The following is a 25,547-nucleotide window of genomic DNA, read 5'->3' on the forward strand; positions in this document are numbered from 1 at the left end:
ACTCCTAAAATGAGGCCACGCCCCCAAAGCCAAGTCCATGAATATTTAATGAGGGCCCGCGGGGGGCAGGGGCGGGGCCAGGAATGTTCTGGAAGGCACCAGGGGAAGAGGGGAATTTTGGGGGGGTTTGGGGCTTTTTTGGGGAATTTTTTTGGGGAATTTTTGCAGCATTTTTGGGGTGATCTTGAGGGTTTTATTGCTGTTTTTTTGGTGCTGTTTTGGGGGTTTTTTATGAGGTTTTTTTTGAAGTTTTTTTGCGGTATTTTTGTGGGATTTTGGGGGATTTTTTGGGGTTTTTTTCGTAGTATTTTGGGGATTGTTTTGCACATTTTTGGGGGTTTTTTGGAGGATTTTTTGAAGGATTTTTTCGGGGTTTTTTTGTGGGATTTTGGGGTTTTTTAAAAGGATATTTTGGGGATTTTGTAGCATTTTTGGGGCTTTTTGGGGCTTTTGTTTGAGGGTTTTTTTGAGGGATTTTTGGGGGATATTTTAGGTTTTTAAGCTGATTTTTTTGGGGGGTTTTGGTGGGTTTTTTTTGTGGAATTAGGAGGGGAATTTTGGGGTTTTTTGGGGGCCTTTTTGGGGTGTTTTTTAAGGTATTTTTAGCCTATTTTTGGGGGTGTTTTGTGGTATTTTTATCTTTTTTTTTTTGTATTTTCAAGATATTTTTGGGGTATTTTTGGGGTATTTTTAGCATTTTCTGAGGGGGTTTTGTGGTCTTTTTGGGGGGATTTTTAGCGTATTTTAGGAGGGTTTTGGGGGTATTTTTGGGGGTATTTTTATCATATTTTTTGGATATTTTTAAGATATTTTTGGGGGTATTTTTAGCGTATTTTAGGAGGGGGTTTGGGGTATTTTGGGGGGTATTTTTAACCTATTTTAGGAGGGTTTTGGGGGGTATTTTAAGCACATTTTTACAATATTTTCGGGGTATTTTAAGCACATTTTTACCATATTTTGGGGGTATTTTAAACACACTTCTACCATATTTTTGGGGGCATTTTAAGCACATTTTTACCCTATTTTGGGGGCTGTTTTTAGTATATTTTCACCCTATTTTTGGGGTGTTTTGGGGCTGTTTTAGGGCTGTTTTTGGGGCGTTTTGGGGCGCTCTCAGCGCAGGTCCTGCTCCTCTCCCTGGATGCTCCTCTTGATGCGCAGCAGCAGCGACGTCAGCCACTGGTCCAGGCGGGAGATGGAGTCAAACTCCTTCACCTGCGGGGATTTGGGGGCAAAACGGGGAAATTTGGGGCTTCTGGGGGGACTGGGGCACATTTGGGGGGATTTGAGGGGGATTTGGGGCTTTTCAGGAGATTTAGAGGAATTTGGGGTGAAATCAGGGGGATTTGGGAGCTTTTCAGGGGGATTTGGGAGGAATTTGGGGCTTTTCAGGGGATTTGGGGTGAAATCGGGGGAATTTGGGGATTGGGGGTTTTTCAGGGGGTTTGGGGGAATTTGGGGGGGAAATCAGGGGGATTTGGGGGGGATTTGGGAGGAATTCGGGTGGGATTTGGGGGGAATTGGGGCTTTTCAGGGGGTTTGGAGGAATTTGGGGTGAAATCAGGGGGTTTGGGGGCAATTGGGGTTTTTCAGGGGATTTGGGGTGAAATCAGGGGGTTTAGGGGGAATTTGGGGTGAAATCAGGGGGATTTGGGAGCTTTTCAGGGGATTTGGGGTGAAATCAGGGGGATTTGGGGGGAATTGGGGTTTTTCAGGGGGATTTGGGAGGAATTTGGGGCTTTTCAGGGGATTTGGGGTGAAATCAGGGGGATTGGGGGGAATTTGTGGCCTTTCAGGGGGTTTGGGGGGAATTTGGGGTGAAATCAGGGGGTTTGGGGGCAATTGGGGCTTTTCAGGGGATTTGGGGTGAAATCAGGGGGATTTGGGGGGAATTTGGGGCTTTTCAGGGGGATTTGGGAGGAATTTGGGGCTTTTCAGGGGATTTGGGAGGAATTTGGGGCTTTTCAGGGGATTTGGGGTGAAATCGGGGGAATTTGGGGGGGATTGGGGTTTTTCAGGGGGTTTTGGGGGGAATTTGGGCCTTTTCAGGGGATTTGGGGGAATTTGGGGGGGATTGGGGTTTTTCAGGGGATTTGGGGGGAATTTGGGGTGAAATCAGGGGGATTTGGGGGCAATTGGGGCTTTTCAGGGGATTTGGGGTGAAATCAGGGGATTTGGGGTGAAACTGGGGGAAATTTGGAGCTTTTGGAGTGAAATTGGGGGAATTTGGGGCTTTGCAGGGGGATTTTGAGGGAATTTTGGGGGGATTTTAGGGTAATTTGGGGGGATTTTGAGGGGATTTTGAGGGGATTTTGGGGGTTTTGGGGGATTTTGGGGGTTTTGGGGTGATTTTGGGGTGATTTTGGGGTAAATTTGGGGGGATTTCTGCCACGTACGGCGTCGGTGAAGGCGTCCACGTTCTGCTCCTCGTGAGCCTCCAGCAGCTTCTGGGGAGGAGGAGGAGGAGGAGGAGGAAGGTGAGGATGAGGAGGGTGAGGAGGAGCAGGATGAAGAAACGGGATGAGGATGAGGATAATGAGGAAGACAAGGAGGGGTGGGGATGAGGATGAAGATGAGGAGGAGGATGAGGAGCAGGATGGGATGAGGAGGAGGAGGAAGATGAGGAGGACACTGAGGATGAGGAGGGAGGGGAGGAAGGCTGATGATGGTAACGGGAATGAGGAAGATGAGAAAGGTGAGGGGGATGAGGATGAAGATGAGGACGAGGGTGAAGATGAGGACGAGGATCACAATGAGGACAATGAAGGTGACGGTGATGAGGGAGGAGAGGAAGGCTGAAGATGATGAAGATGAGGATGATGGTGATGATGAAGATGAAGACGACGATGAGGATGAAGAGGATGGAGATGAGGATGATGAGGGAGGGGAGGAAGGCTGATGGAGATGAGGATCAGGATGAGGATGAAGATGATGAAGGTGATGAAGGTGATGATGATGATGATGAGGGAGGGGAGGAAGGCTCACGATAGAGAGGAGAGTGAAGATGAAAATTATGATGAAAATGAAGATGAGGATGATGAGAGAGGGGAGGAAGGCTGATGGTGATGAAGATGAGGATCAGGATGAAGATGATGATGATGAAGATGATGAAGATGATGAAGGTGATGAAGATGATGATGATGATGAGGAGGGAGGGAGGGGAGGAAGGCTGATGGAGATGGAGATGGAGATGAGGATGATGATGATGATGAGGGAGCGGAGGAAGGCTGATGGTGACAGAGATGAGGATCAGGATGAAGGTGATGAAGATGAAGATGAAGATGATGAAGGTGATGATGAGGATGATGAGAGAGGGGAGGAAGGCTGATGGTGATGGAGATGAGGATGAAGATGATGAAGATGAAGATGAGGATGAGGATGATGAGGGAGGGGAGGAAGGCTGATGGAGATGAGGAACAGGATGAAGGTGATGAAGGTGATGAAGGCGATGATGAGGGAGGGGAGCAAGGCTGATGGTGATGGAGATGAGGATGAGGATGAAGATGATGAAGATGAAGGTGATGATGAGGATGATGAGGATGATGAGAGAGGGGAGGAAGGGGCTGATGATAGAGAGGAGAATGAAGATGAAAATTATGATGAAGATGAAGATGATGATGAGGCAGGGGAGGAAGGCTGATGGAGAAGAGGATCAGGATGAAGATGATGAAGATGATGAAGATGATGAAGATGAGGATGATGATGATGAAGAGGCAGGGGAGGAAGGCTGACCTTGAGGAGTTTGCACTCGCGGCAGTCGGAGAAGGCCGGGAACATCTCCTCATAGCGCTGCACCGCCAGCTGCGGGCAATTAACGCTCGTTAATGCTAATTAATGCTAATTAATGCTAATGATCAACCTGGCATGGAGCACACAGAGGTGGCTCAGGGCAGCCCTGAGGAAATGCTCCATTCCCATTGCCCCGAAATCCCAACTTTAACCCCAAATTAACCCCAATTAACCTCTAATTAATGCTAATTAACCCTAATTAATGCTAATGAATTAATCACCTTGGCGTTGAGCATGTCCACGCAGAAGTGGCACAGGGCAGCCCTGAAGAAATGCTCCAGTCCCATTGCCCCAAATTAACCCCAAATTCAACCCCAAATACCCCAAATTACCCCCTAATTAACCCTAATTAACACTAATCAGTTAATCACCTTGGCGTTGAGCATGTCGATGCAGAAGTGGCACAGGGCAGCCCTGAAGAAATGCTCCATTCCCATTGCCCCAAAATCCCAAATTTAACCCCAAATATCTCAAATTTAACCCCTAATTAACCCCTAATTAACCCCTAATTAACACTAATCAGTTAATCACCTTGGCGTTGAGCATGTCGATGCAGAAGTGGCACAGGGCAGCCCTGAAGAAATGCTCCTTGGCGCTGTACTTGAGCAGGGGGCTGTCCATGGCCACCGAGCCCACCTGGAATGATCCGGAACGTTCCAGAAAAATCCGGGAAATTCCGGGAAAAAACCCAGGAAAATCCGGAAAAAAAACCGGGAAATTCAGGGAAAATCCGGAGAAAAATCCGGAACATTCCGGGAATTTCAGAGGGGGATCGGAGAGGGGGGAAAGGGAATGAGGGAAGGGGAAAAGAAGAGGAGGAAAAGAGCAGAAAAATGAGGGGAAAAAGTCACGAAAATGAGGGGAAAAACCATGAAAATGAGGGGAAAATGAGGGGAAAATGCCGGGAAAATGCCGGGAAAATGAGAGAAAAAGCCACAAAAATGAGGGAAAAAGTCACGAAAATGAGAGGAAAATGCCACAAACATGAGGGGAAAAGGTGCAAAAATGAGAGAAAAAGCCATGAAAATGAGAGGAAAATGCCACAAACATGAGGGGAAAAGACACAAAAATGAGGGAAAAAGCCACAAAAAATGAGGGGAAAAGCAGGAAAATCAGGGAAAAAAGCAGGAAAATGACCAAAAGAAGGCAAGAAAAATCAGGAAAAAAGCGGGAAAATGACCAAAAAAAGGCAAGAAAATGAAGAAAAAAATCTGGGAAAATGAGGGGAGAAAAGCAGGAAAATGAGCAGAAAAAGGCAAGAAAATGAAGAGAAAAGCGGGAAAATGAGGGGAAAAAAGCAGAAAAATGACCAAAAAAAGGCAAGAAAATGAAGAAAAAAACCCCAGGAAAATGAGGGGAAAAGCAGAAAAATGACCAAAAAAGGCAAGAAAAATCAGGAAAAAAAGCAGGAAAATGAGGGGAAAAGCAGAAAAATGAGCAAAAAAAAAGCAGGAAAAGAGGAAGAGGAAGAGGAGGAGGAGGAGGAGGAGGAGGAGGAAAGGAAGGCCCCACCTGCTCGTAGATGTCGATGGCGCGCGGGAACTGCTCGAGCTGGGCCGCGTACGCCGCCACCTTCAGCAGGCACTTGTTGGCTGAGCTGGGGACGGGACAGGGGCAGGATTGCCTGGGAAAGCCCCAAATCCCCAAAACCCCAAAATCCCCAAAACCCCACCCAAAAATCCCCAAAATCCCAGGGAAACCCCACCCAAAAAACCCCACCCAAAAAACCCCAAAATCCCAGAAACCCCACCCAAAAAACCCCACCCAAAAAACCCCACCCAAAAATCCCCAAAATTCCAGAAACCCCACCCAAAAAACCCCAAAATCCCGGGGAAACTCCACCCAAAAAACCCCAAAATCCCCAAAACCCCACCCAAAAAAACCCCAAAATTCCGGAAACCCCACCCAAAAAACCCCAAAATCCCGGAAACCCCACCCAAAAAACCCCAAAATTCCAGAAACCCCACCCAAAAAACCCCAAAATCCCAGAAACCTCACCCAAAAAACCCCACCCAAAAAACCCCACCCAAAAAACCCCACCCAAAAAACCCCAAAATCCCGGGGAAACCCCACCCAAAAAACCCCAAAATCCCAGGGAAACCCCACCCAAAAAACCCCAAAATCCCGGGGAAACCCCACCCAAAAAACCCCAAAATCCCCGAAACCCAACCCAAAAAAACCCCAAAATCCCCGAAACCCCACCCAAAAAACCCCAAAATCCCAGAAACCTCACCCAAAAAACCCCACCCAAAAAACCCCACCCAAAAAACCCCAAAATCCCAGGGAAACCCCACCCAAAAAACCCCAAAATCCCGGAAACCCCACCCAAAAAACCCCACCCAAAAAACCCCAAAATCCCGGAAACCCCACCCAAAAAACCCCACCCAAAAAACCCCACCCAAAAAACCCCAAAATCCCAGAAACCCCACCCAAAAAACCCCACCCAAAAAACCCCACCCAAAAAACCCCAAAATCCCCGCCCAAAGCCCAAAAATCCCAACCGCAAATGGCAAATCCCGGCCAAAATCCCAACAAATGCACCCAAAGTGCACCCAAACCCCCCCAAAGTGCACCCAAAGTGCACCCAAATCACCCAAAGTGCACCCAAAGTGCACCCAAATCACCCAAAGTGCACCAAACCCCCCAAACCGCACCCAAACCATTGGATCCCTTGGAATTGGGATTTGGGGTCCATTGGGAGCAGGGCGGATTCAGGCTGGGATCCCTTGGGATCCATCGGGATTTGGGGTCCCCCGGGATCTGTTGGGATTTGGGTCGGGATCCCTTGGGATCCCTTGGGATTCGGGTTGGGATCCGTTGGAATCCACTGGGATCCCTCAGGATCTGTTGGGATTTGGAGCTGGGATCGGTTGGGATCCATTGGGAACCCTCGGAACCCCTCAGGATTTGGCTCAGGATCGTTGGGATCTGTTTGGACCCATTGGGATCTATTGGAACCCCTCGGGATTTGGCCCAGAGTTGTTGGAATCCCTCAGGATCCATTGGGATGAGTTGGATCCATTGGGACCCCTCAGGATTCGGCCCAGGATCATTGGGATCCCTCAGGATCCATTGGGAACCCTCAGAACCCCTCAGGATTTGGCCCAGGATCCTTTGGGATCCATTGGGAACCCTCAGAACCCCTCAGGATTTGGCCCAGGATCCTTTGGGATCCATTGGGACCCCTCAGGATTTGGCTCAGGATCATTGGAATCCCCCAGGATCCCCCAGGATCCATTGGGAACCCTCAGAACCCCTCAGGATTCGGCCCAGGGTCATTGGGATCCATTGGGATCCATTGGGAACACTCGGAATCCCTCAGGATCTGACCCAGGGTCATTGGGAACCCTCGGAATCCCTCAGGATTGGGCTTGGGATCCATTGGGAACCCTCAGAACCCCTCAGGATTTGACCCACGGTCATTGGGATCCATTGGGATCCATTGGGATCCGTTGGGACCCCTCAGGATTTGGCCCAGGATCCTTTGGGATCCGTTGGGAACCCTTGGAACCCCTCAGGATTGGGGTCAGGATCCTTTGGGATCCATTGGGACCCCTTGGGACCCCTCAGGATTTGGCCCAGGATCCATTGGGACCCCTCAGGATTTGGCTCAGGATCCTTTGGGACCCCTCAGGATTTGGCCCAGGGTCATTGGGATCCATTGGAAAACCCTTGGGATCGCTCAGGATCATTGGGATCCATTGGGAACCCTCGGGACCCCTCGGGACTTGACCCAGGATCCTTTGGGATCAGTTGGAATCCATTGGAAACCCTTGGAACCCCTCAGGATTTGGCCCAGGATCCTTTGGGATCCATTGGGAACACTCGGAATCCCTCAGGGTTTGACCCAGGATCATTGGGATTCATTGGGATCCATTGGGAACCCTTGGGACCCCTCAGGATTTGACCCAGGATCATTGGGAACCCTCAGAACCCCTCAGGATTGGGCTTGGGATCCATTGGGAACCCTCGGAATCCCTCAGGATTGGGGTCAGGATGGTTGGGATCCATTGGGAATCCCTCAGGATTTGACCCAGGGTCATTGGGATCCATTAGAAACCCTTGGGACCCCTCAGGATTGGGCTCAGGGTTGTTGGGATCCGTTGGGATCCGTTTGGATCCGTTGGGATCCCCGGTACCTGGTGGATTCCTCCCCTCTGTAGTAATCGGCCGCCTGCTCGTAGTGCGCCACGGCCTGGGGGCAAAAACGGAGAAATTGGGAAAAATGTGGGAATTTGGGAGCAGATCCCAAAAAATCCCAACAAAATCACCCGGGACAAACGGGATCCAGCGGGAAAACCACGGAAAATTCCAGAGAAATCACCCAAAAATCAGGGAAAAACCTCGGGGAAACCCAAAGAGATCACGGGAAATCCTGGGAAAGATCCCAGCAAAATCATGGGAAAAAACCTGCAAACCCCAGTGAAAATCCCAGAAAAACCTCGGAAAAGATCCCAGGGAAATCCTGGGAAAAAACTGAGGAAAAATCCCCCAAAAATCCTGGGAAAAAACACCTGGGAAAATCCCCAAAAAATTCCAGGAAAAAACCCTGGAGAAACCCAAAAAGATCCTGGAAAAATCTGGAAAAACTCCAGAAAAAAATCCCAGGAAAATCCTGAAAAAATCCCAGGAAAATCATGGGGGGAAAATCTGGAAAAATACAGGAAAAAAAATCCCAGGAAAATCCTGGAAAAATCCTGGAAAAATCCCAGGAAAAAGTCCCAGAAAAATCCTGAAAAAATTCCCAGAAAAAGCCTGGAAAAGTCCTGGGGAAAAAAAAAAAAACCTGGAAAAAATCCCAGAAAAATCCAGGAAAAAATTGGATAAAAATGAGATTAAAAAGGAGTAAAGTTAGGATAAAAAAGGGATAAAAAAAGGGATAAAAAAGGGATTTAAATGGGGTAAAAAAAGAATAAAAATGGCACAGAAATGGCATTAAAATGGACTAAAACTTGGATTAGAACAGGATAAGAATGGGGTAAAAAAGGGAATAAAATGGGGTAAAAATGGAAAAAAATGGGATAAAAAAGGGAGAAAAATGGGATAAAAAAAGGATTAAAATTGGATAAAAATGGGATAAAAAAGGGATTAAAATGGGGTAAAAAAATATAAAAATGGGATTAAAAAAGGGATTAAAATGGGGTAAAAATGAGATTAAAATGGGATACAATACCAGATAAAAATAGGATAAAAATGGGATAAAAATGGGATAAAAATGGGATAAAATACCAGATAAAAATGGGATAAAAATAGGATAAAAATGGGATAAAAAGGGGATTAAAACGGGATTAAAATGGGGTAAAAATGGGATAAAAAAGGGATTAAAATGGGATAAAAAACAGATAAAAATGGAATAAAAAAAGGGATTAAAATGGGCTAAAAAAGGGATTAAAATGGGGTAAAAATGGGATTAAAATGGGGTAAAAATGGGATTAAAATGGGCTAAAACTGGGATTAAAATGGGCTCCAAATGGGCTAAAGCTGGGCTGAAGGTCGCAGAATTTCAGGTGGATCCCAGCAGGGAGGGAAAAGCTCCTGGGAGCCTGGAATTGTCCATCCCCGCCCCTCCCCCTCCCCAGCACTGCGGAAAATTCCAGAAAATTCCGGAATTCCGGCGGCTCCGGGGCCGCCCCCGCCCCAGCTGCTCCTGCTGGGCCCAGGCAAGGCTGGAAAAAACCCAGGAAAAGACTGGAAAGGCCAGAAAAGCCCCGAATTCCCAGGAAAAAATAGGAAAAAATCCCAGGAAAATCACAGGAAAAATCCCAGAAAAGTTCCAAAAAAATCATTTTAAAAAATCCTCAAAAAATTCCCCCAAAAATCCCCCAAAAAATCCCAGAAAAATCCCAGAAAATCCCGGAAAAATCCCAGAAAAATCATTCTAAAAAATCCCCAAAAATCCCAGAAAAATCCCGGAAAAATCCCGGAAAAATCCCAGAAAAATCCTGGAAAAATCCCAGAAAAATCCCCCCAAAAATCCCGGAAAAATCCCAGAAAAGTCCCCAAAAAATCCCCGAAAAATCCCCCAAAAAATCCCAGAAAAATCCCAGAAAAATAATTTTTAAAAATCCCCCAAAAATCCCCCAAAAGTCCCCAAAAAATCCCAGAAAAATTCCCCAAATTTCCAGAAATTTCCCAGGATTTTCAGGGATCTTTCCCCAGGATTTTTCCCAGAATTTTTAGGATTTTCTGGGATTTTTTGGGGGGGATTTTTCCAGGATTTTCTGGGATTTTTCCGGGATTTTCCCCAAAATTTTTAGGATTTTTTTTGGGATTTTTTCCAGGATTTTTCCAGGGATTTTTCCAGGATTTTCTGGGATTTTTCTGAGAATATTTCCAGGATTTTTTGCTATTATCACGGAATTATTTTTCTTTAGGATTTTCCCAGGTTTTTTTGGGATTTCTCTGGGATTTTGTGCTGTTTTTTGCAGATTTTTGGGGGATTTTTCTGGGATTTTTCCATTATTTTTCGGTGGGGTTTTCCTGCTGGGATTTTCATGGGAATTTTGGGATTTTTTTGGGATTTTTTTGGGATTTGTTTGGGGTTTTCACCTTCTCAATGTCCAGCAGGTCGCTCTCGTAGATCTCAGCAATGGAGATGTGGTGCTTGGCAGCGATGGTGAAACGGCCCTGGGGGGGAAATGGGGAAAAATGGGGAAAAAATGGGGGGAAATGGGGAAAAAATGGGGGAAAAATGGGGAAAATGGGGAAAAATGGGGAAAAAATGGGGGGAAATGGGGAAAAAATTGGGGGAAATGGGGAAAAATGGGGAAAAAAATGGGAATATTCCAGGGGAAATGGGAAAAAACCAGGGGGAAATGGGGAAAAAATGGGGGAAAATGGGGAAAAAATGGGGGGAAATGGGGAAAAATGGGGAAATGGGGAAAAAACAGGGGAAAATGGGGAAAAAACAGGGGGAAACAGGGAAAAATGGGAAAAATGGGGGAAAATGGGGAAAAAAATGGGGGAAAATGGGAAAAAATGGGAATATTCCAGGGGGAAAGGGGAGAAAACTGGGGAAAAAATGGGGAAAAACAGGGGAAAATGGGAAAAAAACAGGGGAAAATGGGGAAAAAATGGGAAAAACATGGAAAAATGGGAATATTCCAGGGGGAAATGGGAGAAAACAGGGGAAAACCAGGGGAAAATGGGAATGTTCCAGGGGGAAAATGGGAAAAAACTGGGGAAAATGGGAAAAAAACAGGGGAAAATGGGGAAAAATGGGAATATTCCAGGGGGAAATGGGGAAAATCAGGGGGAGAATGGGGAAAACTGGGGGAAAAACATGGAAAAATGGGAATATTCCAGGGGAAAATGGGAATTTCCCAGGAAAACAGGAGGGCCCTGGGCTGGGGTGTGGGAGGGGGAGGAGAAACCCCCAGATCCCAAATTCCAGGGGGGAATTTTGGGAATTCCAGGGGGGAATTTTGGGAATTTCCAGGGGGGAATTTTGAGGGTTCCAGGAGGGAATTTTGGGGATTCCAGGGGGGAATTTTGGGAATTTCAGGGGGGAATTTTGGGATTTCCAGGAGGGAATTTTGGGAATTCCAGGGGGGAATTTTGGGGGTTCCAGGGGGGAATTTTGGGAATTCCAGGGGGGAATTTTGGGGATTCCAGGGGGAATTTTGAGGGTTCCAGGAGGGAATTTTGGGAATTCCCAGGAGGGGGAATTTTGGGACTTCCAGGGGGGAATTTTGGGAATTTCAGGGGGGAATTTTGGGGATTCCAGGGGGGAATTTTGGGGATTCCAGGGGGGAATTTTGGGGATTCCAGGGGGGGAATTTTGAGGGTTCCAGGGGGGAATTTTGGGATTTCCAGGGGGGAATTTTGGGGGTTCCAGGAGGGAATTTTGGGAATTCCAGGGGGGGAATTTTGGGATTTCCAGGGGGAATTTTGGGAATTCCAGGAGGGAATTTGGGAATTTCCAGGGGGGAATTTTGGGAATTCCAGGGGGGTCTCACCATGTCCGTGTAGATCTCGATGGCGCGGAGCAGGCACGTGACAGCCTCTGGGAAATAGGGAAAAATGGGAAAAATTGGGAAAAATTGGGAAAAATGAGAAAAAATTGGGGAAAAGGGGGGGAAAAATGGGGAAAAAAAGGGGGAAAAATTGGGAAAAAAAAGGGGGAAAAAGGGGAAAAATTGGGAAAAAATGGGGAAAAAATGGGGAAAAAATGGAAATGGGGCCCCAAATCCTCATGATTGAACCACAAAATCTTTGGGATCAGAGCCTGAAAATTTCCAGGATGGGACCCAAAAATCTTTGGGACAAAGCCCAAAATCTTCAGGATCAAACCCCAAATTTCTTGGGATCAGAGCCCAAAATCTTCAGGATCAAACCCCAAATTTCTCGGGATCAAACCCCAAAATCTTTGGGATCAGAACCCCAAAATTCCAGAATTAAAATCTAAAAATTCAGGATTAGAACCCCAAAAACTCAGGATTGGACATCCCGAGAATCCTTGGGATCAGACCCCCAAAACTTCGGGATCGAACCCCAAAATCTTTGGGATCAGAGCCTCAAATTTCAGGATTTGAGCCCAAAATCTTCAAGATCAGAAGCCCAAAATTGCCAGGATTAAAATCCCAAAAAATTCAGGATCTGACCCCAAAATCTTCGGGATTGGAACCCAAAATCTTTGGGATCAGAGCCCCAAATTTCCCGGGATTAGAACCCTAAAAAAACCAGGATCAGACCCCAAAATCTTTGGAATTAAAACCCCAAATCCTCGGGATTGGAACTCAAAAATCTTTGGGACCAGAGGCTGAAAGTTTCCAGGATCAGACCCCCAAAAAAATCAGGATTGGACCCCCAAAATTCCAGGATTAAAACCTAAAAAATTCAGGATTGGAGACACCCCCAAAAATCTCAGGATCTGACCCCAAAAAATGGGAATTCTGCTCATAAAATGCAGGAATTTTGCCCAAAACTTTGGAATTCTGCCCAAAACTTTGGGAATTCTGCCCAAAATCCTGGGAATTCTGCCCAAAAAACGCAGGAATTGTGCTCAAAACTTTGGGAATTCTGCCTAAAACTTGGGAATTTTGCCCAAAAAACGCAGGAATTGAGCTCAAAATTCTCAGAATTTTGCTCAAAACCCACAGGAATTGTGCTCCAAACTGGGAATTCTGCCCAAAACTTTGGGAATTTTGCCCAAAATCCCGGGAATTGTGCCCAAAAGCCGCGGGAATTCAGCTCCATCTGCCGAGCTCAGGGATCCCCGGCTGGGAGCGGATCCCGCCCCCGAATTCCTGGGGAAAAGTGGGAAAAAACAAAGGGAAAAAAAAAAGGGAAAAGTGAGAAAAATGGGAAAAAAATATAAGCAGGCAGAAGGTCACGGGAGACGGAAAAAATCCGGGAATTTTGGGGGTTCTGGGAGTTTTAGGGGGATTTTTGGGAATTTTAGGGGGATTTGGGAAGATTTTAGAGAGATTTTAATGAGAATTAATGAGAATTTTAATGGGATTTTAATGGGATTTAAGGGAATTTTAAAAGGCATTTAAATAAGATTTTAAACAGAATTTTAATGAGATTTTTATGGGATTTAACAGAATTTTAATGAGACTTTAATGGGATTATAGTGAGATTTTAATGAGATTTTAGAGAGATTTTAATGGGACTTTAATGGGATTAGACCAGATTTTAAGGGTATTTTAGAGGCATTTTAATAAGGTTTTAGTAGGATTTTAATGGAATTTTACTGGAATTTCAGTGGGATTTTAATGGGATTCTAATGGGATGTTTAGAAATTTTAGTGGGGTTTTAATAGGATTTAATGGGATTTTAGACAGATTTTGGTGACATTGTTAATAGGGTTTTAATGGAATTTGACTGCATTTTTAATGAGATTTCAGTGACATTTTAATGGGATTTTAAAGAGCTCTTAATGGGATTTTAATGGGATTTTAAGGGTTTTAGTTTAGTGGGGTTTCAGTGAGATTCTAATGGGATTTATAATGAAATTTTAATGGGATTTTGATGGGATTTTGTGACACCTTCATGGGATTTTAAAGAGCTCTTATGGGATTTTAGTAGGATTTTAATGGATTTTAAGGAATTTTAGGGCATTTCAGTGAGGATTTAATGGGATTTTAGTGAGATTTTAATGGGATTTTGATGGGATTTTAGTGAGATTATTAATGGGATTTTAATGGGATTTTAGTGAGATTTAAGGGAATTTCAGTGGGATTTCAGTAGAATTCCCTCCCCCACACCCCGGCCCCCCAGATAATTCCCAAAATTCCTCAAATTCCCCAAAATTCCTCCATTCCCAGCCCCCTACCCTGTGGATCAGCCTTCTTGAAGCGTTGCCGGCGTCCACCGAAATTGGTGGCGGCGTCGTGTTTGCTCTGGAGCTGCAGCTGCAGCTGAGCCGCTCGGGAAAAGGCAGCCCCAGCCTCTGGGAACAGGGAAAAAACAGGGAATTAACACCTGGAATTCATTAATAATTAATGAGAATTGATGGGGAATTGATGGGGTCATGTGATGGGGAATTGATGGGTCAGTGATGTGGCTGGGGTTGGAGCTGCAGCTGCAGCTGAGCCGCTCGGGAAAAGGCAGCCCCAGCCTCTGGGAACAGGGAAAAACAGGGAATTAACACCTGGAATTAATTAATAATTAATGAGAATTGATGGGGAATTGATGGGGTCATTAATGGGGAATTGATGGGGTCAGTGATGGGGTTGGAGCTGCAGCTGAGGTGCTTGAGAAAAGGCAGCCCCAGGCTCTGGGAACAGGGAAAAACACGGAATTAACCACCTGGAATTCATTGGGAATTAATTATAATTAATGAGAATTGATGGGGTCAGTGATGGGGAATTGATGGGGTCAGTGAATGGGGGTTGGAGCTGCAGCTGAGGCACTCAGAAAAAGGCAGCCCCAGCCTCTGGGAACAGGGAAAAAATATGGAATTAACACCTGGAATTAATTAATAATTAATGAGAATTGATGGGGAATTGATGGGGTCAGTGATGGGGAATTGATGGGGTCAGTGATGGGGTTGGAGCTGCAGCTGAGGCGCTCCCTGGGAAAAGGCAGCCCCAGCCTCTGGGAACAGGGAAAAAACATGGAATTAACACCTGAATCATTAATAATTAATGACAATTCATGGGGAATTGATGGGGTCATTAATGGGGAATTGATGGGGTCAGTGATGGGGTTGCAGCTGCAGCTGAGGCGCTCGAGAAAAGGCAGCCCAGCCTCTGGGAACCAGGGGAAAATACAAATTAACACCTGGAATTCATTGGGAATTAATTAAGAATTAATGAGAATTAATGGGGAATTGATGGGGTCAGTGATGGGGTTGGAGCTGCAGCTGAGGTGCTTGAGAAAAGGCAGCCCCAGCCTCTGGAAACAGGGAAAAACACGGAATTAACACCTGGAATTCATTGGGAATTAATTAATAATTAATGAGAATTGATGGGGAATTGATGGGGTCAGTGATGGGGAATTGATGGGGTCAGTGATGGGGTCAGTGATGGGGTTGGGGTTTGCTCTGGAGCTGAGGCGCTTGAGAAAAGGCAGCCCCAGCCTCTGGAAACAGGGAAAAACACGGAATTAACACCTGGAATTTATTGGGAATTAATTAATAATTAATGAGAATTAATAGGGAATTGATGGGGTCAGTGATGGGGAATTGATGGGGTCAGTGATGGGGTTGGAGCTGCAGCTGAGGCACTCGGGAAAAGGCAGCCCCAGCCTCTGGGAACAGGGAAAAACATGGAATTAACACCTGGAATTCATTGGGAATTAATTAAGAATTAATGAGAATTAATGGGGAATTGATGGGGTCAGTGATGGGGAATTGATGGGGTCAGTGATGGGGTTTGCTCTGCAGCTGAGGTGCTCGGGAAAAGGCAGCCCCAGGCTCTGGAAACAGGGAAAAAATATGGAATTAACACCTGGAATTCATTGGGAATTAATGAGAATTCATGGGGAATTGATGGGGTCAGTGATGGGGTTTGCTCTGGAGCTGAGGCACTCGGGGAAAGGCAGCTCCAGCCTCTGGGAACCGGGAAAAAACATGGAATTAACACCTGGAATTCATTAATAATTAATGAGAATTGATGAGAATTCATGGGGTCAGTGATGGGGTTGGAGCTGCAGCTGCAGCTGAGCCACTCGAGAAAAGGCAGCCCCAGCCTCTGGAAAGCGGGAGAAAATAGAAAATTAACACCTGGAATTCATTGGGAATTAATTAATAATTAATGAGAATTCATGGGGAATTGATGGGGTCAGTGATGGGGTTGGAGCTGCAGCTGCAGCTGAGGCGCTTGGGAAAAGGCAGCCCCAGCCTCTGGAAACCAGGGAAAAAGATGGAAAAATGTGGAATAAATATCAGGAATCAATCAGTAATTAATTGGTAATGAATGGGAGTTTTCCTGGCCCGACTCACGGCTCCAGTTCTTGGCCATTTTGAAGAGGTTGGCAGCGCGGGTGTAGCACTCACAGGCCTCCTCCAGGCGTGAGGAACCCCTGGGGAACAGGAAAATGGGAATTATTCCAGGGAAAATGGGAATTCTGGGAGTTATCCTGGGAATTCTGGGGGAAAAACTGGAATTGTTCCAGGAAAAATTGAGTTTTTCTGGGAAAAAAGGGAATTACTTGGGGAATTCTGGGTGGTGGGGAAGGAACTGCGGTGGGAAAAGGGGAATTGGGGGAATTTTGGGGGCCCCCCCTCAAGAAAATCCCTAAATTTCCCCCTCAGGACCCCCTCAATTGCCCTCCCCCACCCCAATTCCCCTCACAACTCCCCAGTTTCCCTTCCCCCACCCCACTTTCCCCTCACGACTCCCCCAGTTCCCCTCAGGACCCCCCAATTCCCCTCACAATTCCCCTCCTCCACCCCCAATTCCCCCTCAGGACCCCCCAAATTCCCCTCAGAACCCCCCAATTCCCCTCCCGCACCCCAATTCCCCTCGCCCCCCCCACATTCCCCTCACGACTCCCCCAATTCCCGCCCTTTTCCCCCCCCATTTTCCCGCCCTTTCCCCCCTCAGGCCTCCCTGTCTCCCCTTCCCCCCCCGTTCCCCTCAGGCCTCCCGCGGCCTCCCCGGCGCCGCCGCCCGCCCCGTTCCTCCCGCACTCACCCGAAGAGGCCCCCGAGGAAGGACTGAGCCCCCCGGACCTTCCGCTCGGCCTCGCTCAGCAACCGCTGGGCCTCCGCTTCCTTCTCCGCCGCCATGGCCGCCATGACGGCGCCGCCGCCGTCCCACGTGACCCCCGCGCCGCGTCACGTGACGGGGAGCGCCCCCTCCGCAGCGCGTGGCGCCCCCTGGCGGGCGGGAGGACTGAGGAGAGCGATGTGTGGGCGTGGTTTATGCAAATCAGGACGCGCAGAGGGGACGGGCAGAACTCAGTGTTGGGGGCGTGGTTTGTGGTGATTTACGGCCTGTGGGGGCGGAGTGTATGCAAATTAAGAGTATCGCCGGTTTGTGATGGGGCGTGATCTATGTAAATGAAGCACCCAGGCCTGGCGCGCTGCGCATCGGGGCGTGGTTATGCTAATATCCAGATTATGAGGCGTGGTTTATGCTAATACACACCCTGCTGGGCGTGGTTTATTCAAATGAGAGGTCCCTCACGGGGGGGGCTTGGCCGCTGAGGCGCCAGCGCGGGGGCGTGTCTATTCTAATGCCTGTCCGGGGGCGCGGTTTATGCTAATCAATTCCTCCCCGTCCTTTCGCAGGGGGGGCCCGGTACAGAGAGAGGGGATCCCGTTAAACCCCCCCTGACCTTTCCAAGTGCCCTCCCGATCGTTTCCGGTCCGCGTTGAACGGCGGCGATGTGACGGCCGCGATCAGGCATCGCCGCGAACCCCTAAGCGGCGGGGCCCGCCGGGGTCCTGGCGGCGTTGCCCGTGCGGGGGCGCCTGGGAGACCCCGCGCCGGGCGCCGCTGAGGCCTCACGGTGAGTCCGCCACAAAAAAAAAAAAAAAAAAAAAAATTAAAAATCCAAAATCCCCCAAATCCCCAAAATCCCCAAAAGCCCCGAAACGGCCCCGAATCGCGGCTCTGTCGCGACAGCGGCGGCGACAGCGCGGCCGCGCCCCCTCACCCCCCCCCCCTCCTCAGGCCGGGATTTCCCCCCCCCCCTCCTCTCCCCCCTCACGGGGCCGCCGCGCCCCCTCCCCCCCTCCCCTCCCCCCCCCCCCGCGCGCACCGGGACAGGGGGGGCGGGGCCCCTCCCCCACCCCCTCCCCCACCCCCAGCGGGGCCGTTCGGGCCCGGTCCCACCGGGATAGGGGGGGAGGGGAGCGGGGTGGGGCCTTCGGCCTCCTCCTCCTCCTCCTGTGCTGCTGCTCTTCTTCCTCTTCCTCTTCCTCCTGCTGGCGGCGGGGCGGGCGGGGCGGCCGGAGCCTTCCTCACCCTCATCTTCCTCCCCCTGCTCTGTGTCTGCCTCATCTTCCCCGTATTCCTCATCCTCACCCTGCTCTTCCTCTTCCTCGGCCTCCTCTTCCTCCCCCTGCTCTGCTTCCTCTTCCTCATCCTCGTCCTCCTCATCCTCTTCCTCACCCTGCTCTGTCTCACCCTCCTCTTCCTCTGCCTCAGCCTCTTCCTCCTCATCTTCCTCTGTCTCTTCTTCATCCTCATCCTGCTCTTCCTCCTCTTCCTCTGCCTCAGCTTCTCTGCCTCTTCCTCATCTTCCTCTACCTCTTCTTCCTCCTTTTCCTCTGCCTCTTTCTCATCTTCCTCTTCCTCGTCCTGCTCCGTCTCTGCCTCTTCCTCCTCATCTTCCTCTGCCTCCTGCTCTTCCTCCCCAGTACCTTCCTCTGCCTCACCCTCCTCTTCCTCATCTTCCTTTGCCTCTGCCTGCTCTTCCTCCTCTGCCCTGTCCTCGTCTTCCTCATCTTCTTCACCCTGCTCTGTGTCTTCCTCATCTTCCTCCTCATCTTCCTCCTCCTCACCCTGCTCTTCCTCTTCCTTGTCTGCCTCTGCCTCCTCATCTTCCTCATCCTCCCCCTGCTTCCTGCTCTTCCTTTTCTGCCTCTTCATCCTCCTCTTCCTCCTCTTCCTCCTCTTCCTCCTCTTCCTCCTCTTCCCATGCCCCTTCTTCGTCCTCCTCTTCCTCCTCTGCTTCTTCCTCCTGTGCCTCTTCCTCATCTTCCTCACCCTGCTCTGTCTCATCTTCCTCATCCTCCTTTGGTCCTTCCTCCTCCTCCTCTTCCTCCCCTTCCTCCTCCTCCTCAGGGCTCTGGGAAGGAGCTGGGCTGAGGGTGCGTGGCCTTCATCCCCTCCTCATCCTCCCTGGGGAGCGGCTGCTGTTGGGGTGGGGGCTGGAGCTGTCCTGCTCTTCCTCCTCCTCTTCTTCCTCCTCTTCCTCCTGCTCTTCCTCCTGCTCTTCATCCTGCTCTTCCTCCTCCTCTTCCTTTCATTTTCCTCCTCTTCATCCTCATCTTCCTCATCTTCATCCTCCTCATCCTCAGGGTTCCCCTGGCCTGCTCCCCCCTTTCTGTCCTTCCTCCTCTTCCTCCCGTTCTTCCTCCTCCTCTTCCTCGGGAGCTGCTTTGGGAATGTCCCAGCTCTGGCTCCGTCTCTGGCCTTCCTCCTCCTCCTCTTCCTCCTCCTCTTCCTCCTCCTCTTCCTCTTCATTTCCTCCTCCTCTTCCTCCTCCTCATCCTCAGGGTGTCCCTGGTCTGTTCCCCCCTTTCTGCTCTTCCTCCTCGTCTTCCTCTTCCTTCTCTTCCTTTCCTCCTCCTCCTCCTCCTCCTCTTCCTCCTCCTCATCTTCCTCATCTTCACCTTCATCCTCCTCATCCTCAGGGTGTCCCTGGCCTGTTCCCCCCTTTCTGCTCTTCATCTTCCTCTTCCTCCTCATTTCCTCCTCTTCTTCCTCCCCTTCCTCTTCCTCCTCATCCTCAGTGGTTCAGTTCTGGAGCTGCCCCCGGCCTGTCCTGCCCTTCCTCCTCCTCCTCCTCCTCCTCTTCCTCCTCCTCTCCCCTGCCCCCGCTCAGGTTCAGAATTTGGGATTTCCCCTCCTCCCTCCCAGGGCCCTGAAATCCCAAAAAATCCCAAAAAATTCCAGGAATTGGCCCCAAAATCTTGGGAATTCTCCCCAAATCCTGGGAATTCTCCCTGAAATCCCAAAATCCTGAAACCCTGGAGATTCTCCCCAAAATCCCAAATTCCCCAGACCCCCCAAATCCTGGGAATTGACCCCAAAATCCCCAAATCCCCCAAACCCCCAAAATGTCAGGAATTGGCTCCAAAATCCCAGGAATTGTCCCCAATAATCGGCGCTCCCTGCTCCTCCCTCGGGGCCTTTTCTGGGCTTTTTTGGGAATTCTGGGATTTTGGGGATTTCTGGGGATGTTTTCGGGAATTTTGGGGGATTTTTTTGAATTTTGGGGGATTTTTCGGAAATTCTGGGGGTTTTTGGGACATTCTGGAGGATTTTATTGGAGATTTTTGGGTTTTTCAGGAATTTTTGAGGTTTTTTGGTGGAATTCTGGTGATTTTTTTGCGGAATTTTGGGGGATTTTTTGTTGTGGAATTCTGGGGGTTTGGGGGGGAATTTTGGGGGATTTTTTGGAATTTTGGGGTTTTTGGTGTTTCTGGGGAAACTGAGGCACGGCGAGAGGGAGAAGGGGGAGGGGAATTCTGGGGGTTCCAGCCTGGCTGGGGCCTGGAGTAACCCTGGAGTAACTGCGGAGTATTCCTGGAGTAACCCCAGAGTATTGCTGGTGTATTTATGGAGTAACGCTGGACTATTCCTGGAGTATTGCCGGTGTATTTATGGAGTAATCTTGGAGTATTCCTGGAGCAGACCCAGAGTAACTCTGGAGTATTCATTGAGTGACCCCAGGGTATTGGTGTTGTATTTATGGGAGTATTCCTGGAGTAACCCTGGAGTAACCTCAGAGCAACCCCAGAGTACCCCAGGATATTGGTGTGGTGTTTATGGAGTAACCCTGTAGCAACCCCAGAGTATCCCTGGAGTAACCCCAGAGTGTCATTGTTGTGTTCTTGGAGTAGACCCAGAGTAACCCTGGAGTATCCCTGGAGTAACCCCAGGGTATTGCTGGTGTGTTTATGGAGTAACCCCAGAGTATCCCTGGAGTAACCCCAGAGTGTCATTGTTGTGTTCTTGGAGTAGACCCAGAGTAACTCTGGAGTATTCCTGGAGTACCCCCAGGGTAACCCCTTGGAGCATCCCCTGAGTATGGTGGGCAATCTGTGCCGTGTGTAACCCCTGAGTAGGAGCTTGGGGCTGGAATTCCAGCCTGGAGTATCCCCAGAGTATCCCCAGAGTATTGGGCAGGATGCTGGGAATGAGGCTCTGAGTAACCCCAGAGTAACCCTGGAGTATTCTTGGAGCATCCCCTGAGTATGGGATGGGATTTGTGCCGTGTGTAACCCCTGAGTGGGAGCTTGGGGCTGGAATTCCAGCCTGGAGTATCCCTGGAGTATCCCTGGAGTATCCCCAGAGTTCGAGGTCCAGGTCCTGGAGTATCCCCTGAGTGAGAGGTCAGGAGTCAAACCCAGAGTATCCCTGGAGTATCCCTGGAGTATCCCCTGAGAGGTCAAAGGTCAAGCCCTGAGTATCCCTGGAGTATCCCCTGAGTGAGAGGTCAGAGGTCAAACCCAGAGTATCCCTGGGGTATCCCTGGAGTATCCCCGGAGTGAGGGGTCAAAGGTCAAGCTCTGAGTATCCTCTGTGCATCCCTGGAGTATCCCTGGAGTAAATCCCCCCCAGTCCCATTCCAGGGCTCAAACTGGGACTGGGGAATCCCAAAATCAAAAATGAGAATTTGGGGATTTCCCCCAAAACTGTGACAAAAATGAGAATTTTGGGGATTTTCCCCCAGAATTCCTAACAAAAATGAGAATTTGGGGATTTTCCCCCAGAATTCCCATAAAAAATGAGATTTTTGGGGATTTTTCTCCCCAGAACTGTGACAAAAATGAGAATTTTGGGGATTTTCCCCCAAAACTGTGACAAAAATGAGACTTTGGGGATTTTCCCCCCAAACCAAATAAAAACTGAGAATTTGGGGATTTTCCCCAAAACCACATAAAAACTGAGAATTTGGGGATTTCCCTCCAAAACCACGTCAAAAATGAGAATTTGGGGATTTTCCCCAAAACTGTGACAAAAATGAGAATTTTGGGGATTTTCCCCCAGAATTCCTACCAAAAATGAGAATTTGGGGATTTTCCCCAAAACCACATAAAAAATGAAAATTTGGGCATTTTCCCCAAAAAACCACAACAAAAATGAGAATTTTGGGGATTTTCCCTCAGAATTCCCATAAAAAATGAGAATTTTGGGGATTTTTCTCCCCAGAACTGTGACAAAAATGAGAATTTTGGGGATTTTCCCCCAAAACTGTGACAAAAATGAGAATTTTGGGGATTTTCCCTCAGAATTCCCATAAAAAATGAGAATTTTGGGGATTTTTCTCCCCAGAACTGTGACAAAAATGAGAATTTGGGGATTTCCCCCCAGAATTCCCACCAAAACTGAGACTTTGGGGATTTCCCTGGGGTTTCCCCTGCCCCAAGGGGGGAAGGCCCCGGGGGTTTTCCGGAAGGTTCCGGGCGCTGACGCTGCCTCTCCTCGCAGTTGTCATGGATGATGAAGACGGCCGGTGCCTGTTAGACGTCATCTGGTGAGGCCGGAATGTTCCGGAATCTGCTGGAATTCCCCTGGGAAACGGGGCTGGAAATGGGGGAAAAAACAGGAGGGAAATGGGGGAAAAAATGGGTGGGAAATGACCCAAAAATGGGCGGGAAATGACCCAAAAATGGGCGGGAAATGGTGAAAGAAAGGAGGGAAATGGTCCAAAAATGGGTGGAAAATGACCCAAAAATGGGCGGGAAATGGCCCCCAAAAACAGGTGGGAAATGGTAAAAAAAAAGGAGGGAAATGGTCCACGAAAAGGCAGAAAATGGTAAAAAAAAAAGGTGGGAAATGGTAAAAGAAAGGAGGGAAGTGGTCCAAAAATGGGTGGGAAATGACCCAAAAATGGGCGGGAAATGGTAAAAAAAAAGGAGGGAAATGGCCCAAAAATGGGCAGGAAATGGTAAAAAAATAGGAGGGAAATGGTCCCAAAAAAGGCAGAAAATGGTAAAAAACAAAGGAGGGAAATGGCCCAAAAATGGGCGGGAAATGTCTCAAAAATGGGCGGGAAATGGCCCAAAAATGGGTGGGAAATGGTAAAAAAAAAAGGCAGAAAATATTTTTAAAAAAGGAGGGAAATGGTCCAAAAATGGGCAGAAAATGGTAAAAAATAGGAGGGGAATGGTTCAAAAATGGGTGGGAAATGCCCCCAAAAAAAGGTGGAAAATGGCTCAAAAAAAGGCAGAAAATGGTAAAAAAAGGAGGGAAATGGTCCAAAAATGGGTGGGAAATGACCCAAAAATGGGCAGGAAATGGCCCCCCAAAAAAGGTGGGAAATGGTAAAAAAAAAGGAGGGAAATGGTCCACGAAAAGGCAGAAAATGGTAAAAAAAGAGGTGGGAAATGGTAAAAGAAAGGAGGGAAGTGGTCCAAAAATGGGTGGGAAATGGTCCAAAAATAGGCAGAAAATGGTAAAAAAATAGGAGGGAAATGGTCCCAAAAAAGGCAGAAAATGATAAAAAACAAAGGAGGGAAATGGTCCAAGAAAAGGCAGAAAATGGTAAAAAAAAGGAGGGAAATGTCTCAAAAAATGGGCGGGAAATGGTGAAAAAAATAGGAGGGAAATGGCTCAAAAAAAGGCAGAAAATGATAAAAAAAAAAAGGAGGGAAATGGTCCAAAAATGGGTGGGAAATGACCCAAAAATGGGCAGGAAATGGCCCCCAAAAAAAGGTGGAAAATGGCTCAAAAAAAGGCAGAAAATGGTAAAATAAGGAGGGAAATGGTCCAAAAATGGGTGGGAAATGACCCAAAAATGGGTGGGAAATGGTAAAAAAAAAAGGCAGAAAATATTTTTTAAAAAGGAGGGAAATGGTCCAAAAATGGGCAGGAAATGGTTAAAAAAAAGAAGGGAAATGGCCCAAAAATGGGCGGGAAATGGAAAAAAAGAAGGGCAGGAAATGGCCCCATAAAAAAGGAGGGAAATGGCCCAAAAAATTGAGGGAAATGGGCAAAAAAAAGTGAGAAATGGATCAAAAACCAAGGCAGGAAATTACCCAAAAAAGGAGGGAAATGGTCCCCAAGAAAAGGCTGGAAAGGGGAAACAAAAGGTGGGAAAGGGGCCCCAAAAAAGGTGGGAAATGGTAAAAATAGGTGGGAAATGGGTAAAAAAAGGAGGGAAATGACCCAAAAAAAGGAGGGAAATGACCCAAAAAAGGTGGGAAATGGTAAAAATAAAAGGTGGGAAATGGATCAAAAAAAGGAGGGAAATGACCCAAAAAAAGGAGGGAAATGGCCCAAAACAGGAGGGAAATGACCCAAAAAAAGGGAATTTTGGGCCAGGGAGGGCGAGGAATCCCAAATTCTGCCGGGATTCCCCCCTGAGGCTCCTCCCCAATCTCTCCCCAGCGATCCGCAGGCCCTGAACGATTTCCTCCATGGATCCGAGAAGGTGAGCGCCCCCAAATGCCCCAAATCCCCATTTCTCCTGAAAAAATCCTGGTTTGCCTTAAAAAAACCCCATTTTTCCTGAAAAAATCCAATTTTTCCTGAAAAAATCCCATTTTTCCTGAAAAAATCCCGTTTTTCCTGAAAAAATCCCACTCTCCATTAAAAAAATCCCATTTTTCCCTTAAAAAATTCCTATTTTTCCATTAAAAAATCCCCCCATTTTCCCCCCATATTTTCCCATTTCCCCACACTTTTCCCCATTTTTTCCCCATTTCCCCCCATTCTTTCCCCTTTTCCCTCATTTTCCCCCAATTTTCCCCCCATTTTTCCATTTTTTCAATTATTTTCATTTTCCCCATTTTTTCCCCAATTTTTCCCCTCAGTTTTCCCCACAGTTTTTCCCCATTTTCCCTCAGTTTTCCCCCATTTCCCCTCAGTTTTCCCCACAGTTTTTCCCCATTTTCCCCTCAGTTTTCCCCACAGTTTTCCCCCATTTCCCCCTCAGTTTTCCCCATTTCCCTCATTTTTCCCCATTTCCCCTCAGTTTTCCCCATTTTCCCAGTAATTTTCCCATTTCCCTCAGTTTCCCCCATTTTCCCCTCAGTTTCCCCCATTCCCCCTCAGCTTTCCCCCATTTCCCCCTCAATTTTCCCCATTTTTCCGGTAATTTTCCCATTTTCCCCTCAGTTTCCCCCATTTCCCCATTTCCCCTCAGTTTTTCCCATTTTCCCCTCCATTTTCCCCTCAGTTATTCCCATTTTCCCTGTAATTTTCCCATTTCCCCTCAGTTTTCCCCCATTTCCCCTCAGTTTTCCCCCATTTTCCCCTCAGGTTTCCCTATTTTCCCCTCAGTTTTTCCCATTTTCCCCTCCATTTTTCCCTCAGTTTTTCCCAATTCCCCCTCAGTTTTCCCCCATTTCCCCTCAGTTTTCCCCCATTTTCCCTCATTTTTCCCCATTTTCCCCTCAGTTTTCCCCCATTTCCCCCTCAGTTTTCCCCATTTCCCCTCAGTTTTTCCCTCAGTTTTCCCCATTTTCCCTTCCATTTTCCCCTCATTTTTCCCCATTTCCCCTCAGTTTTCCCCCATTTCCCCTCAGTTTTCCCCCATTTCCCCCTCGTTTTTTCCCATTTTCCCCCATTTTCCCCTCAGTTTTCCCCCATTTCCCCTCAGTTTTTCCCATTTTCCCCTCCATTTTCCCCTCATTTTTCCCCATTTTCCCCTCAGTTTTCCCCCATTTCCCCTCATTTTTCCCC

General features: G+C 48.0%; 3 protein-coding genes and 1 long non-coding RNA gene across 9 annotated transcripts in view; 3 read left to right on the plus strand and 1 right to left on the minus strand.

Moving 5' to 3' along the window:
* Window positions 1-29: 29 nt before the first annotated feature.
* Window positions 30-17,661, minus strand: LOC139585840 (alpha-soluble NSF attachment protein-like). 3 transcript variants are annotated; one of them, XM_071418843.1, is made up of 12 exons: window positions 17,521-17,661; window positions 16,875-17,075; window positions 16,181-16,260; window positions 14,069-14,185; window positions 11,748-11,794; window positions 10,339-10,416; window positions 7,929-7,984; window positions 5,302-5,386; window positions 4,321-4,425; window positions 3,733-3,801; window positions 2,397-2,444; window positions 30-1,215 (listed from the first exon to the last, which is right to left on the minus strand). In XM_071418843.1, exons 2-12 carry the CDS (start codon window positions 16,976-16,978, stop codon window positions 1,114-1,116), a joined length of 891 nt encoding a protein of 296 aa, XP_071274944.1. In that variant the 5' UTR covers window positions 16,979-17,075; window positions 17,521-17,661; the 3' UTR covers window positions 30-1,113. The 3 variants fall into 3 exon arrangements, with proteins under 3 accessions (XP_071274944.1, XP_071274942.1, XP_071274943.1); XM_071418841.1 differs by having other exon boundaries at window positions 2,397-2,447; XM_071418842.1 differs by lacking the exon at window positions 17,521-17,661 and having other exon boundaries at window positions 2,397-2,447; window positions 16,875-17,082.
* On the plus strand, window positions 2,706-3,739 carry LOC139585842 (nucleolin-like). Its single transcript, XM_071418844.1, has 2 exons — window positions 2,706-3,260; window positions 3,340-3,739. Exons 1-2 carry the CDS (start codon window positions 3,005-3,007, stop codon window positions 3,402-3,404), a joined length of 321 nt encoding a protein of 106 aa, XP_071274945.1. The 5' UTR covers window positions 2,706-3,004; the 3' UTR covers window positions 3,405-3,739.
* BICRA (BRD4 interacting chromatin remodeling complex associated protein) overlaps window positions 17,618-25,547 on the plus strand; it is a 31,973-nt gene continuing 24,043 nt past the window's right edge. For all 4 annotated transcript variants that reach the window (XM_071418833.1, XM_071418835.1, XM_071418836.1 and 1 more), the window contains exons 1-3: window positions 17,618-17,694; window positions 22,350-22,395; window positions 24,252-24,294. In XM_071418833.1, the coding sequence (XP_071274934.1) occupies window positions 22,355-22,395; window positions 24,252-24,294 (84 nt within the window). In that variant the 5' untranslated portion in view covers window positions 17,618-17,694; window positions 22,350-22,354. The remainder of the gene's footprint in view (window positions 17,695-22,349; window positions 22,396-24,251; window positions 24,295-25,547) is intronic.
* On the plus strand, window positions 22,404-24,138 carry LOC139585843 (uncharacterized). Its single transcript, XR_011677371.1, has 2 exons — window positions 22,404-23,530; window positions 23,619-24,138. It is a non-coding gene; the product is annotated as an uncharacterized lncRNA (long non-coding RNA).

The sequence above is a fragment of the Agelaius tricolor genome, unplaced genomic scaffold (genome assembly GCF_023055355.1).
Source record: "Agelaius tricolor isolate 1412-34295 unplaced genomic scaffold, bAgeTri1.0.p SCAF_90, whole genome shotgun sequence".
NCBI lineage: Eukaryota > Metazoa > Chordata > Aves > Passeriformes > Icteridae > Agelaius > Agelaius tricolor.